The sequence below is a fragment of the Chaetodon auriga genome, chromosome 8 (assembly GCF_051107435.1).
Source record: "Chaetodon auriga isolate fChaAug3 chromosome 8, fChaAug3.hap1, whole genome shotgun sequence".
In the NCBI taxonomy this organism is placed as follows: domain Eukaryota; kingdom Metazoa; phylum Chordata; class Actinopteri; order Chaetodontiformes; family Chaetodontidae; genus Chaetodon; species Chaetodon auriga.
In genome coordinates, this window is record NC_135081.1 from 13,323,476 (window position 1) to 13,336,848 (window position 13,373).

At 42.1% G+C, this 13,373-nt stretch overlaps 1 protein-coding gene across 3 annotated transcripts in view; it reads right to left on the reverse strand.

Annotated features, from left to right (window-relative positions):
* col14a1a (collagen, type XIV, alpha 1a) overlaps positions 1–13,373 on the reverse strand; it is a 128,990-nt gene that overhangs the window by 7,014 nt on the left and 108,603 nt on the right. For all 3 annotated transcript variants that reach the window (XM_076736635.1, XM_076736632.1, XM_076736633.1), the window contains exons 40-45: positions 11,846–11,899; positions 7,520–7,573; positions 7,314–7,385; positions 4,544–4,579; positions 3,253–3,319; positions 2,857–3,048 (exon numbers count right to left, since the gene is read on the reverse strand). In XM_076736635.1, coding sequence (XP_076592750.1) covers positions 2,857–3,048; positions 3,253–3,319; positions 4,544–4,579; positions 7,314–7,385; positions 7,520–7,573; positions 11,846–11,899 — 475 coding nt within the window. The remainder of the gene's footprint in view (positions 1–2,856; positions 3,049–3,252; positions 3,320–4,543; positions 4,580–7,313; positions 7,386–7,519; positions 7,574–11,845; positions 11,900–13,373) is intronic.

Sequence of the window (13,373 nt, forward strand, 5' to 3'; positions counted from 1 at the left end):
GTTATTAGCAGCTCCATCAGAGAGAGATTTCCACTCTAAACGTCTCACATGGTTTCATTTAAATAGCTGTTTGAGGCTCAAAGAGGTCAGTTTATCCATTTTCAGCATAAAAAAAAAGCAAAGATTAGAGAAAAGTTCCAAAGAACGAGTACAGATTTGTTTTTTTGTTTCCAACCCTCAATAATCAGTAATCAACCCCTGAGACTTATCTTGTGACCCTTTGGAGTGGGCTCAACCCTTAGCTTCCCCAGCTACAACAGTAAAACACTGCTTACACACTGCTGCATCAGTATTAACAGTTCAATCATGTAAATTAACCTCAGACCGGCTGTTTTTTTCTCAGCACTTTTACCTTTGACACTTACAGTAAATTTTCCTGTTAATGCTTGTGCACATAATTTGAATGCAGGATGTTTACTTGTAATGGAGCATTATCTCCATTAATTCTTCCACGGCTTTCTATTCCAACATCGGTATTACATTGCAAATTTTTGGCGAAAATGTGCAGGATAAATTACGGCTGGATGATCAGTCTAATAAAATGTATGATCGACCCCGAGTCGGCTCTGCGCTGCTGTCCAGTGCTGCAGCTGTCTGAATGACCTAATGGAATATTTTTCGTACGCTCTAATATTAGAGAACCACATAAAACCGGTGATCTGCAGATTTTCTGTCCTGCTGCTTTTACGACTGTCTTAATCAATTGCATGGGTAAAGAGGAAGTACGGCACAATGAGGCTGAGGAGAAAACATGTTACGTTAGCTCAAATAAAAATTTATCCCCTATGCTGGCGGCCTCGTCGTGTGATATTCTCTCTTTATAACGGCTGCTAGCTGACCCACTGGCTTTCTACGCTCGGTACAGTACTGTATGTGGGATATAACTGGTTTCATCTGTGGAGCCTGAGCACGGCTTTGTTCCTCACTCTGGAATCAGCCCTACACGGACAATCTGACTAAATAATAACATGCCTGCTGTTCTTAAGTAAGCTATACATCTTTTAGAATATTTGGGCTCCTCTGGTTTCAGTTCAGCCTATAAAACAATAAAAAAGTGTGTGTGTGTGTGTCTGTGTGTGTATATGTGTGTGTGGTAGAGCAGTGGCTGCAGATCATAAATGTTACTGGGGAGAATCAAAGGTCTGAACCACAGAGGAGGAGGTAACCACGCTGGACATTTCCTGACAGCTCTCTGACTGCGATCAGCCTTCCTAAGCCTCTGTGTGCACAGGGCTCACTCGCTGTGTGGCTCTCTGGTGTGGGTTGCGTGTTTCAATGATGAAGACGGAGACTCGTAAAGGCTGTCTCTCCTCCGAGGGCTCGTGGCAGGGGAATGACCTCATGGATACTGGAGTTACTGTCTTCTGGCCTGGACGTGATCTCGCGGGAGCTCTGACCCTCGCTGTGAGTCAGAGAGACGGCCAGCGCAGACGGAGAGCAGCAAACAAGCGGGTTGACACTCCGGCTCGAGACTTTCTGGTTTCATTTTCCTGTTCTTCTCACAGAAAACGCCCCTGGCCATTGCTGACAAGCAAAGCGCATCACTTTACATGCACTAAAGTGTTCGATTATTATACAGCCAAACTGGTCTCACCAGCTAGACACTCCTGTTTTACATAAACCTTTATGACAACACCAGAGATTTATAAAGTCACAAAACAATAGCCATCTTTGTCCAAATGGCTGGCTCGGTCAGTCAGTCAGAAGACACAACAGGAAAAGACTAAAGTGAAGATGAAATGCAGACTTCAACTCAACGTGCCGACCCACTTTTTTGTAAAGAACACGTTCCCTTTCTCCCTCACGTCTTTAAGAAGACACTGAAGTAATTTAATTCCACTTTAAGATGAAGCATTATTAGAGATAATATTGAACTTCACGACAAGTTTAAGTTGTGTAATAATACTAAATACTAAACACTTAATACGTATTGGAACATCTCTATCTGCAGTTGACAGACGGCTTTAAACTGCTTACATGAATACTATGACTTAGTGTCTTACGCTATCGGACTCACCTTAGACAGTTTTAAAATTAATGCAACAGAACAAGAGATATCATCCTCTTTACTCAAATCTGGCACCTACATTACCCACAATGCAGCTCGACTGCTGACAATTCGGTTGGTGTCTTGTACTAGTAGTGGCTAATGCAGCCTCAAGCAGAGATGAGCAATGAAGACCTGTAAACAGCAGTACTGTCTGGATAACTACAAACAGAATGAGACCTCCACACCACTGACCCCTTTGATATTTGTAAGATGTGAGGGAAAAACTAAAGGTTTGGGCGCCCTTGTGTCTTGTGGGATTAAGGCGCTGACCATAAGCCACAATGTCCTTGGTTCGAGTCCAGCTAGGGACCTTTCTGTTGCATGACATCCCCTGTCTCTGTCTCTCCCCTCATTTTCTGTCAGCTTTGTAACAAATGCACCCAAAAAAAACTTAAACAAAAACAGAAACCCCAAGGCTCCATATGGTCAGTGTTTTTCTCCATCATACTTTTCTATTCTTTTCTCTGCATCGCATTTTTTTTTTTACCTACATTTCATTTGTCATATTTTCCAGTTTGGACTATCACCTGCTCACTGCAGCAAGGGCAGTCTAATAAACACTCAAATGTGTGTTCACTCTTTGTGACGCTAATATAAACAATCGCACGTAGTCAGAGTGTCTAGACACAACCCAAACAGTGAAGGACTGATGATGGATTGTAATAATTCTGTATATTACCAAGAGAAAGAGAGATATACGCACAGAAATTGGTGAGTATATTTTTCTGTCTGTCTCTTTCTCAACATGTGTTGTGCATCATGTAAACAGCTGTCTTTATGTCTAAACACATCCTTAAACACGTCACCTCTCTCTCCTGGTCGTCCGCTCTGGCCGTTGGTACCAGGGAAGCCTGGCCTGCCGGATGGGCCTTGTTCTCCCTGAGGTCCCGGGGGGCCTCTCCTACCCGGCTCTCCAGGCGGTCCGGGTATTGTTCGGACTGACATCGAGGACTGGACAGGGATCTGGTTCAGTATGGAGTTATAGCGAGACAAGTGGCCTGCGAGAGGTAGAGGAGGAGAGAGGTTTAACTTTCTGAGGCTTTGAGAATATTTTTATTGGTCTTTGCTGCTGTTTCACGACGTTTTACAGCAAATCAAAGAGAATAGAGGAAAAGAGACGTGCAGGGTGAGGAGGTCAGAAAAAACACTTTCAGTACTTAATGACATGCTGGTGTTAATGTGTAAAATCACTGATTACTCACTCTGGATGAGCTGTTCACACACTTGCCGTGCGATGGCACGCACAGCAGCTTGGGACTGCACATCGCCCTGCAGAACAAACATGGAGCTGTTACGGTCTGATATTACACGACCACACAGTAGACTGATACACCACTTTTCTATTTGAGCAACCACAGGGACACAAACGCCCAGACCAGTGGTTGATAAATTGGTGGGCGGGTGTTTTGTGGGTGTTTTAATGAGCGCACTCCACCTTTATTCCACACGCTGAAGCCCCTTTATATTTATATTGGCGTGAACAGATAGCACACTTATGAGAGCAAAGCAGAGAGGGTTTGTAAATGACACCATCATATAGACATCAAAATGTAATTCTTTAAAATATGTGGCCATTACTTTGTTGGCTTTGACTGTACTTGCACTGAACTGATATTCTATAGAATAACACACACTGTAACATCAATCTTTTGCTTTTATTGCAGCTGATAGCTTGAATTATCAGTCAGAAATGTATAAAACTGCGTCACTGGTGTCTTCATTAGGAGACAGTGTTAAGACACTTTCTTGCTAGAGCACTGAAGGGATAGGCTGCCATTCTTACTTCTTAGATCCCACTCATTTTACACACAAGATCAGTTTAGTCGTCACAAGGAGTCCTACAAAGCCCACGAAAACAGTCCTTCTGTGTCTCTGTAACTGTGCATCTATAAAAACTATATCAGGGAAAAAAAGAGAGTAGATGCACATTACGAATGATTTTAACCAGCTTTATTCACAACTGGGCCACCCCGAAAAATCCACAACACCGAGGAGAAAATGTTTTTCGTGTTTGTTTTTTTTTTTTTTTCATGTCAAGAAACTGGAGTCTTCCAGTGGAAATGAACTGCACTGAGGTACAAATGTCCCTAACACTTGATAAAATGGGGCAGAAACAGGAATTACAGGTTGGATTCAAGTTGCTAAGACGCGTGTCTCTCAAGCCCTCGGCAGTGACGGTCTGGCTACTGTGTCAGCAAAAATACAGGCCCTGCTCCGCTGCACATTTGAACCATGAACACTGATTTGATTTGGCTTGCTCTAAACGAGGTTGAGGGAGCAAAAGGAGGAAATAAAGTGCATGTTTGTGCAAAAGACGAACATGAAACGGTGCTGGAGAATAAATCTGTTCCTTCAGAACAAGGCTGTGAAGCATTAGTGAGTAGCTGTCTCTGTGTTATTTCAGCAAAATAACAATACATCCATGGCAAAATGGCACAGTAAAAGCCAATGTGCTCTAAACAGTGGTTGAAGTGCGTGAGTGTAGTGACTTACTCTTTCTCCCTTATCGCCTTTGGCACCAGCAGGACCCTGGAACATAAAAGCACAGGAGGAGAATAAACATTGGACTGGGATGTGCACTCAGAAATAGCCGTGCTCATCTCTCTTTCCCTCTCAGCTTTAATGTCCTCACCCCATTACTCTCCATCGCTCTCCTTCTCTTTATGCCTCTTCAACACACACAAACACTAACAGCTGGTATAACTAAATGCATTTGAATTGTGACAGTGCGTCCAGGTTCCTCGTGCCCTAAAGGCAACGCACACAGAAGTCCCAAAGCTTGGTTGCACACAAACAGAGAGCTATTTCTGTACCTTGGATGGACTTTCTTTCTGCTACTGCCAACGCTGTAAAGCACGCAGATGCATATCTGATCACAACACACGCATGCACACAAAAACCTGCCAAGCACATAAAGCCTGTGAATGCATATCACAGTGTAACGCATTGTAATCCAGAGGCAAATAAAAGACAAATATTTCCTGGCCACAGCACCATGTGCTGATATGATGAATATCAGTTTGATGCTGTTACAGCTTTTGAAAAAAGGTTTGTTTATCTTGGAGGAAACATGTCCTTGACCACCGACTGACTGGCTGGATGTGTGTTTGTGTGCGAGTGGGTTGGTGGATAAGAAAGGATCGAGAAGATGTGTGCAGGCCTGGCATATCATGTGTGTATTATATTACACATGAAAGAAAGCCTGTGCCAACATTCGACACAGTTGCTGAATTGGAGTGCAGGTCTCCACAATAAAAGTCTTGTCCTGGACCTCCTCTGTGTGTCTGTCTGGATCTCCTGAGTCTTCCCGCGCACATAAATGTCTACTGTCTTATCAGGGTGACATGGGAAGACCAAAGCAAAGTGTGTGGGAGCCAAACAAGTATCTGAGCTTACAAAAGAAAGGAGTATGTCTCATAAAAATCTGATTTTTTTTTTTACAATTATTTTATCAATACTATCTTCCCACAGTGCCCTGCATACGCACAGTCTGTCAACAGTACAGAGTCCATGTTTTTTCACTCAAAATGTTTTACAATTCATCCGCAGAGGGAAGTACGTTTGTTTCCTCTTGCACATTTCTTCTATGTGGACTGATAAAACAGTCACAAGACGATTGCTGCTTTTTCTTCTGCAACTGGCAAACATGAGGCCGCTTGCTACCAAGTCAAGCAAGATAAATTAAAAAACCCTCAGGTGGTTGGAGTCACTGGAAAACCACATTCAGAAACAGTCAGACACACACACACTTGGACTCATTGACACACACTCACGACATCATCCCATACAACTTGATAGACTTGTGAGGTCAAATGAAGAAGTATGTGAAACTGTTGATGAAACCAGATTTTATCAACAATCCAAATGTCTAATCAAGGCGGATTTTGCTGCTATGGACAAGGGACACCTGTCACTTTCTGCCTCCTCGAAACTGACAACTTGGACCAGTTCAGCATTCTCATATTGATGTGCACTTTGCAAAGACCTCACAATAAGCTACAAATATGTTTTTTTCTGGTCCGTATTATGAAGTTTCATGAATATTGATCTTGATAGATAGAGCATAACATTTCCAAATGAATCACGTCATTCCTGAAACAGAAGTTTTGTGTTTCACATTAGATGCTATGACATAAGCTCAAGAAATTGTACTAAGAGCTAAAAGTCCTGCTACTTTTGCAGCTTTACACTCTTCGATGGTATAAATCCACCGTCCCTCAACAAAATTCTTAGTGCCGTAGGACCGATGTGTGGCACTTTTGTGTCCACCTCAATAAAACCGCTAGGACTGACTTCCACGTCTTTAGGTCAGTTGTGACACGATGGAGCAAAAAGTTCCCTGCAGATTTAAATCGCTGCTATTTCAGATAAAAACCACTTGTTTAAGAAGAAGAATATTCTCTTGCAGTAGAAACCTGGCAGAGGGTTGCAGGGGGCAGAACAGGGACTGAATTAGCAATTTAAGGTGAAACTAAAAGTTTTAGATGTTTAAGAGATTATGGCTCAGGAAAGGGAGATCTGAGTTTCTTTTCTGCCCCGTTTGTGCATGCATACATTCATACAGGGTGTTTGTGTCTTCTACGGGAGCGAGATGAGGCAGATGTGATCTCTCACTGTTTGTGTGTGTGTAGCTATGTGTGTGACTGGGAGAGCGTGTCAGTAAGTGATTTATAGCACTCGCTCTCTGAGCCAAACTTTGCTGCTGGCCTGCAGAGCTGACCCCAGACTAGATTAGCTGTCACCGACATCACAGTATCATCTGTTCCTGTTAGCATTACACAAAGTTTGGAACCCAGCATCTTCTCCTCTGCATCCCTTTCTGTGCTTGTGTTGTGTCACTTGCACATCTTTCTTCTTCTTCTTCTTTTGCAGGGCTTAACAAAATCTGTCTCACTGTCATTATTTATTATCCTTTAAAACTCACCTCAGGAGATTAGTGTAGCAGGATTTGTCTTTTGGATATTATAAACAGTTCACTGTATTTGCAAAACTAGCTGAGAACTGGATGATACATTTGTTGTGATGAGGGCTGTGTCCAGTACTAACAGGCTGCTTCCAGTTAGCAGAAGAGAGATCAGAAAGTGAATCAGGACAAAAGGAGAGCAATCTGTGAAGCACAGCTCCTCGTCAGCGCTGGAAACAAACTACAATTTATTTAGATTTGAACAAATCTGTAACTTTAAGTGCTGCAGCTCCTACGTTGTTGCTACAGTATCATGTCTTTTTCACACCAATCTTAACAAAATAACATGTTTCCACTCACAGGAAGTCCTTGATCTCCTTGGGACCCTGCTGATCCACCAGGTCCTGGAGCTCCTGGTGCTCCCGGGGACCCCTGAGAGAAAGACAGGCAATAAGAGACAATGATAGAGAAGGAAGGCGACAGGAAGCAGAGGCAGCAGTCGGCCCGGGTATCAGGGTGATGTGACAGACAAAATGATGCTGAGAATAAGAAGAAAAAAGACTTACAATTGGTCCAGGCGGTCCTTGTCGTCCCTGTGGTCCAACATTACCCGGCAGACCCTGAGACACACACAGATGGACGTATGGATTAAATGTGTATTAAATATCCTCAGTAGCTGTTGCATCTGCTGCTCCTGGTCGCTGTTCAGCCTATAGTCTGCCACAAAGTGCCTCCAACCAAACCTTTATGTCTGCTTTTCCTTTTAGACAGATTCTACAGAACACAGGTGCTTTCTTCCTTGACTTTTGAGTTTTTCACAATCTGTATTTTTAGTTGCCTTGAGATGTTTAAAGCCTTCTCACTGAATGTCTCCATGTGGTTTGAAGAGAACACATTCATACTTACTGTGTGACAAATCTGCGCGTCTGTTTTTGTTCATGTATGACATACGTATAATAACATGATATGTAATGACAACAAATGCTTTGTTGTAGCTCAATATTTATGGCTCATCCAAATTGAACAAATTCAGTGCTATTAATACATGTTTTGGAAGCCGAACTCCTGGAAAACAGCTTAGCCGGAGTTCAGCTAATCATTTCATTTTAGCTTGGAAGTCTGAAGTTACTTTGTGGTCGCACACTGAGCCTGATGCCCTTTCAACATGGACACTCTGCATGTGTAGCACTCATTTTAACATCTGTAAGGGTACAAGGCATGAATACAGCGGGCTAAATATTTCTTAAGACGTATTCCGGACATGTGTTACGTCTTGCTTGTGCTGCTTTTCTAATCCCATTTGGTAAGACAAAGAGAGACAGCACATGTTGGAAGAGGAAATTCCCGTGTGGAGTTACATCCTAAAAGCTCGCTACAACAGCTAAAGCATCAGGCTTAGTTAAATTCTCATGGTGATCTTTACTTTCCAAACACGTATACCAAAACCAAGTGTTCTTCTTCTGCTTCTCTGAAAAGCTGAGCCAGTATGTGACATCAGCAGCTCCTCTGCGAGAGTCACTGTGGTGTCACACAGTAAACACTCGCCCTGGCAAACCCACTAATGGGACTCTGGAGGAGGCCTTAGTTCCTCCCAGCGTTCAAGTCTCACAGAGTTACACACTTTTGACTTTGAAATCCTTTCAAATTGAGCAGAAACACATCTGGAACAAGAAGAATCACCATCTAAAGACAAAAAAAGCTACAGAATTTCCCACTGTGAAGCAAACAAGCATTAGATGTGACACTGGGACAAGAGTCATTCTGGTGTCACACTATAAACACTCCCAGTACTGGCTGCACTATAATCAACATATTATCAAACTTTTTCTATCTGAGGTCCGTATAAGAAATCGAGCCTGACTCCTGCCTTCTCTTGCAGGAGTCAGGCTCATGAAAATGTATCACTGCTGTTATATTTTCAGAGCCAAGCTGCCACAGGTTTACGCTTTGACCTCTCGCCTAAGAAACTGAAGTGAGGCCAATGGAATTCAGATTTTTGCATGCATGCTGAAACACCCCCAACAAAGCGCTGGTTCCCTCTTTAAAATCTCTGCTAATAAGCTCAAGCTTTTTGTTTTTTTTTTAAACTTTCTTTGCAAAGGGCTATGAGGTGAGCTGGGACGCGCAAATAAAATTTTGATGGGATCAGCACCTCCTCAGTGATAGCTTACAAGTCATCAGTACATCTTAAATAATAAACTGTGAGCCAGAATGATGGACATGTATTTTTGGGGTCTGGAGTGTTTATATGAGCCCGTACGGTGGGGGAAAGAGCTAGATGTACTCAGTTTGGTCCTGAGTTGAAAAAGTGACATAGAAAAATAAAACAGTTGTGAATCAATGACAAACCAAAGATTTATAGCTCCCCTTGACCCATCTCACTGTGATACGGACAACTAATGCACCCAGGAGACAGTTGCTGTTGTTTCAACTGATGTAACTGGCTGCCAGACTTCTTTTTTTACTCTCAGCCAGGCTTTTTTTTTTTCTTTTTGGCTTTTATTCACCTCACAAAAAGTTCTGCACAGTGTGTGTGTGCCCAGTGGACGGGCGCGATGTTGATAATTTTTATACTGTGAACTAACAAAGGACTATCTGCTCTCCCTGCTCTGCTTTGTACACACTGGATGATACAGACCATAGTTGCTGGAATAACCCCAAAAACTCACAAACACAGGCCCTGTGAATGAATGTTGATTTTTAAAAAGCTGCTTCTGGCTCCTAATTACTGTCCACTTGGGTATATTTCACTTTCCATATCGCTGTCAAACAGTGATAGCAGAATTCGCTGTTGCATTGATAACCTCTTATGAATTGATTCTTGTTAGTATTCACGGCGTCCTCTTTCCTACTGCTTCCAATGCATCCGCTGGAAGGAAAAAAAAAAACATTTAGAGGGAGTTCAGCCTGAGCACGCTGCTGGAGACATCAGAGTGTGTGATGCTGCAGAATAAAAGCACTAACTTGAGATGTTTCCTGTCGTGTATGGAAACTAAATTATAATTAGCTCTTTGTGATTCTACAAACAAACCCACCGTGGAGTTTGCTTTGTAGTTCTCTTGACAACACGCACAAATATAAAATACACAACAGATCTGAAGCATTTCGATGAAATACAGTCAGGATGTGGGAGGCCTGTCATAATCAGTGCTGCAAAGGGGGATGTCTTTCCCAATTTATAGCAGCTAAAATTGCTCCCTGATTAGTAATTCAACATGATTACACTCAATAATTACATTAGTAAACATGCACTGTGTTCTGCAAGTGTGGGTGTGCTGCACTGAAAATTTGAGGACTGGATTCAGTAAAGTGCTGAACAGGGGTTTGTAAATTGTGTCATAAAAGACTCTAGCTGTGAAGTGTTTAAAATTTACAGCCACGTCTTATTTATTTTTTTTTTTTGTCTTTAAATTTTCCAACTGGTGGACACAGTTTGCAATGGTTAAATGGACTGAACGAGCAGGGACCGACAGATGGTGTTTACCTAATAGAACTAGAGAATCTTAGAACCAGAAAACCCATTTCCAAGTACAAAGAGCTCAAGTGTGCAGATACCAGCTCATTAATAAAAGGCCCAGCAATTAAAAGAAAGGCTGGAATAAAACAGACCAATATTCTGAATAAAGACAGGCCCTCTGATGAAGACATTATACGATGACTCAGTACGCTGTTTCCTTGTTAACCCAGGACCTTTTAGTAATATCTCATACCTCTAATCACTGTAAGTTGTATCCAGAAGAGTCTGACTAACCACTTGGATAATTCAGAGGTCAAACTATTGATGCAAGATCACATTTGAGCTTTCCTGGACAATCCAATGAAGTGTTCTTTAAGCTCTCTAGCAGCTGTGAGAGAAAGTACATCTTAAGGTAATTACTGCATTGGTTTCAGCATGCAGGTTGTAGCCAATCACTGCATGTGTATAACTGACAATGGTGGCTAGTGTAGCGACATCCTTGGGCCCAATGGAGACACACCAATACATCTGTTTGTGAGAGAGGATAACACTGAAACATCTTCAGCGCACTGCTGCTTCAAAGCAAATGATGCAAAACGAAGTAGCTACAAGAAAGCAGATGAAATTATTTAGCACAGATGTTAATCTCACAATGTTACGTTTGTTAATGGCACCTTTAATGAAACCAAAACTGAGGCGATGCTTCTGAAAGTTCATGAACTCCAAATATATCAGGCCTTGTGCAAAGAAACTCCAGCCAACACACAAGTGTCCTGAAGGAAACCATGTGACAAGCCTGAAAACTACACGAGTCCTTCTGCAAAGCAGCACTGAGGGGATGAGCGTCTGGACTCCTGTCAGCCAACAAACAGACAGCAGATGGATTATGTGTAGTGTCTTTCACCTCACCAGGAGCCAGGCCAGCACAAAACTCCTCTGTTATCATATTACGTATTTGGATAAAACCTCCCCTTTCAGCTTGCTGACACATTACGCTCTGGCTGCGTTACTGTTTTGGTATTTACAGCCCAGTTGGGTATTGTAGGGCCCGATTCCTCTGTCAGCATCAACTACAGCCAGCTGGTATCACAGAGCCTTTATGAATGGGATCTTATCTATTGTGAGTGTTGTGTTCAAAAGTTCAAGGAAGACTTGTTTGGTTTTATGAAGAGACATAAAACCAAACAGAGTAACACAGCTGGACATTCAGATGCAGTACACAGCTGGAAAAGGACCACAAACATATTCACAAGAGACCTGAAGAACTGCTGTGTGTATTTTTTTAACTTCTGCATTGTTCTTTTTTTTATGACCTTCAGCTTTCTGTAGCTGACTACATTATAAAATCACTATACGATACTGTACATCCCCAAGAACCACTGAATCACACGCTTTAACAGCAGCCAACAGAGGTTATGTCAGTGCTTGATCTTACCCTTGTTCCTGGGGGGCCATCTCTGCCGGCAGAGCCTGGGCTTCCTGGAACACCCTAAACAAAACACACACAATCAGGTTTGATTCACTGCCACAACACCGACTACTTCACATATTACACATTTAGCTTTAAGACATACGATCTGAAATGAAGAAAATCATCATTTAAATGTGGACTTTCATTTTTCTCGCAGTCGTGACGAGCTGCTATTCCTTCAGATCAGGTGTCAAAACCAAAAAAATAATAACTGAAATGTACATGCACCTTCACCCAAAGGTCAAAGCAGATAAGGGTTTCCTGTCCTGTTCAGTGATGCTTTGACAGCAGTGGACATGAATATGATTGGTGGAAAGAACCAATCTCTGACCCTCGAAGTACAGGACAGTGTCGAGAACCAGCAGGCTGCCCTGATGTCCACCATCTCATGCCCCACTTCCCCTTCATCCACCTCTCTGCAGGTCAATGCACGCGACCGATTCCAACATACAGTCATGGATTAAGTGTTGTGGTGATTTATCTCTGCACTTCAGTATTAGTGGAGAGTTCATAAAACGGGACAGTTAACACTGTTGAAAGTACAACAAATTACAGGACAGGGTCGCAGGGGACAGGCCTGGCATGATTAATGATGTACCGTTGTTTAGATGTTGGCTGATGTGCATTCTCCCAAGACACTGGCAATAATATCTCTCCTGCCGCTTTCACACATGTATCTACAAACTCCAACACACCCACACACAAACAAGAAGCAGGGAAGTGAGCCAGTGCAGCTGCAGTTTAAGGGTATTTCAATTGTTCCTGTCTCTCACTTCAACAAAAAAAACCCCCAAACAATTAAAAGGAATCAATAACATCCTAAAATTACTGATAAGAAGGTTTTGGGTAACACTTCATTTTAACTCCCTCTATTTAATGCTGTTTAGCAGAATACAAGCAAATAATAACTGTTTGTAAAACACCTCAGTGCAGTTATTTAAGTGGACATGAGTGTTTATTAATAACTCCTCAAGCGAAGCAGCCCTCACCTGAGTGTACATAGAGTAGAAGATGTAATTAATATGAAATATGAATTGTTTATTTTTAAAAGTTAAGAAATTTGAAAACATTGCAATATTTGTTAATGTGTGAAATTCTAATATTCATTCTTACAGATTTTATAAGGCTATCAACAACTCACATCAAAGTTAGAATTCTTCATGCACGAAGTTCTAATTGTTGCCGAATACGTTAATAAACATATATAATATTAAAATGTTGTTATATAGGCTTATAGCTACCTTATAGTTTAGGGTGTATGCCAGGATACAGTTACACAAACAAACACACACACACACACACACACTCACACACACACACACACACACACACACACACACACACACACACACACACACACACACACACACACACACACACACACCTATCTGAGCCTCTCAAGCAGGACTTGAGAATAATATGAATGAGAAGGCCAAAGATTGACGATCAGAACCCAAGTGTGAGTCTGATTCAAGTCATTAGCCTGAAGACT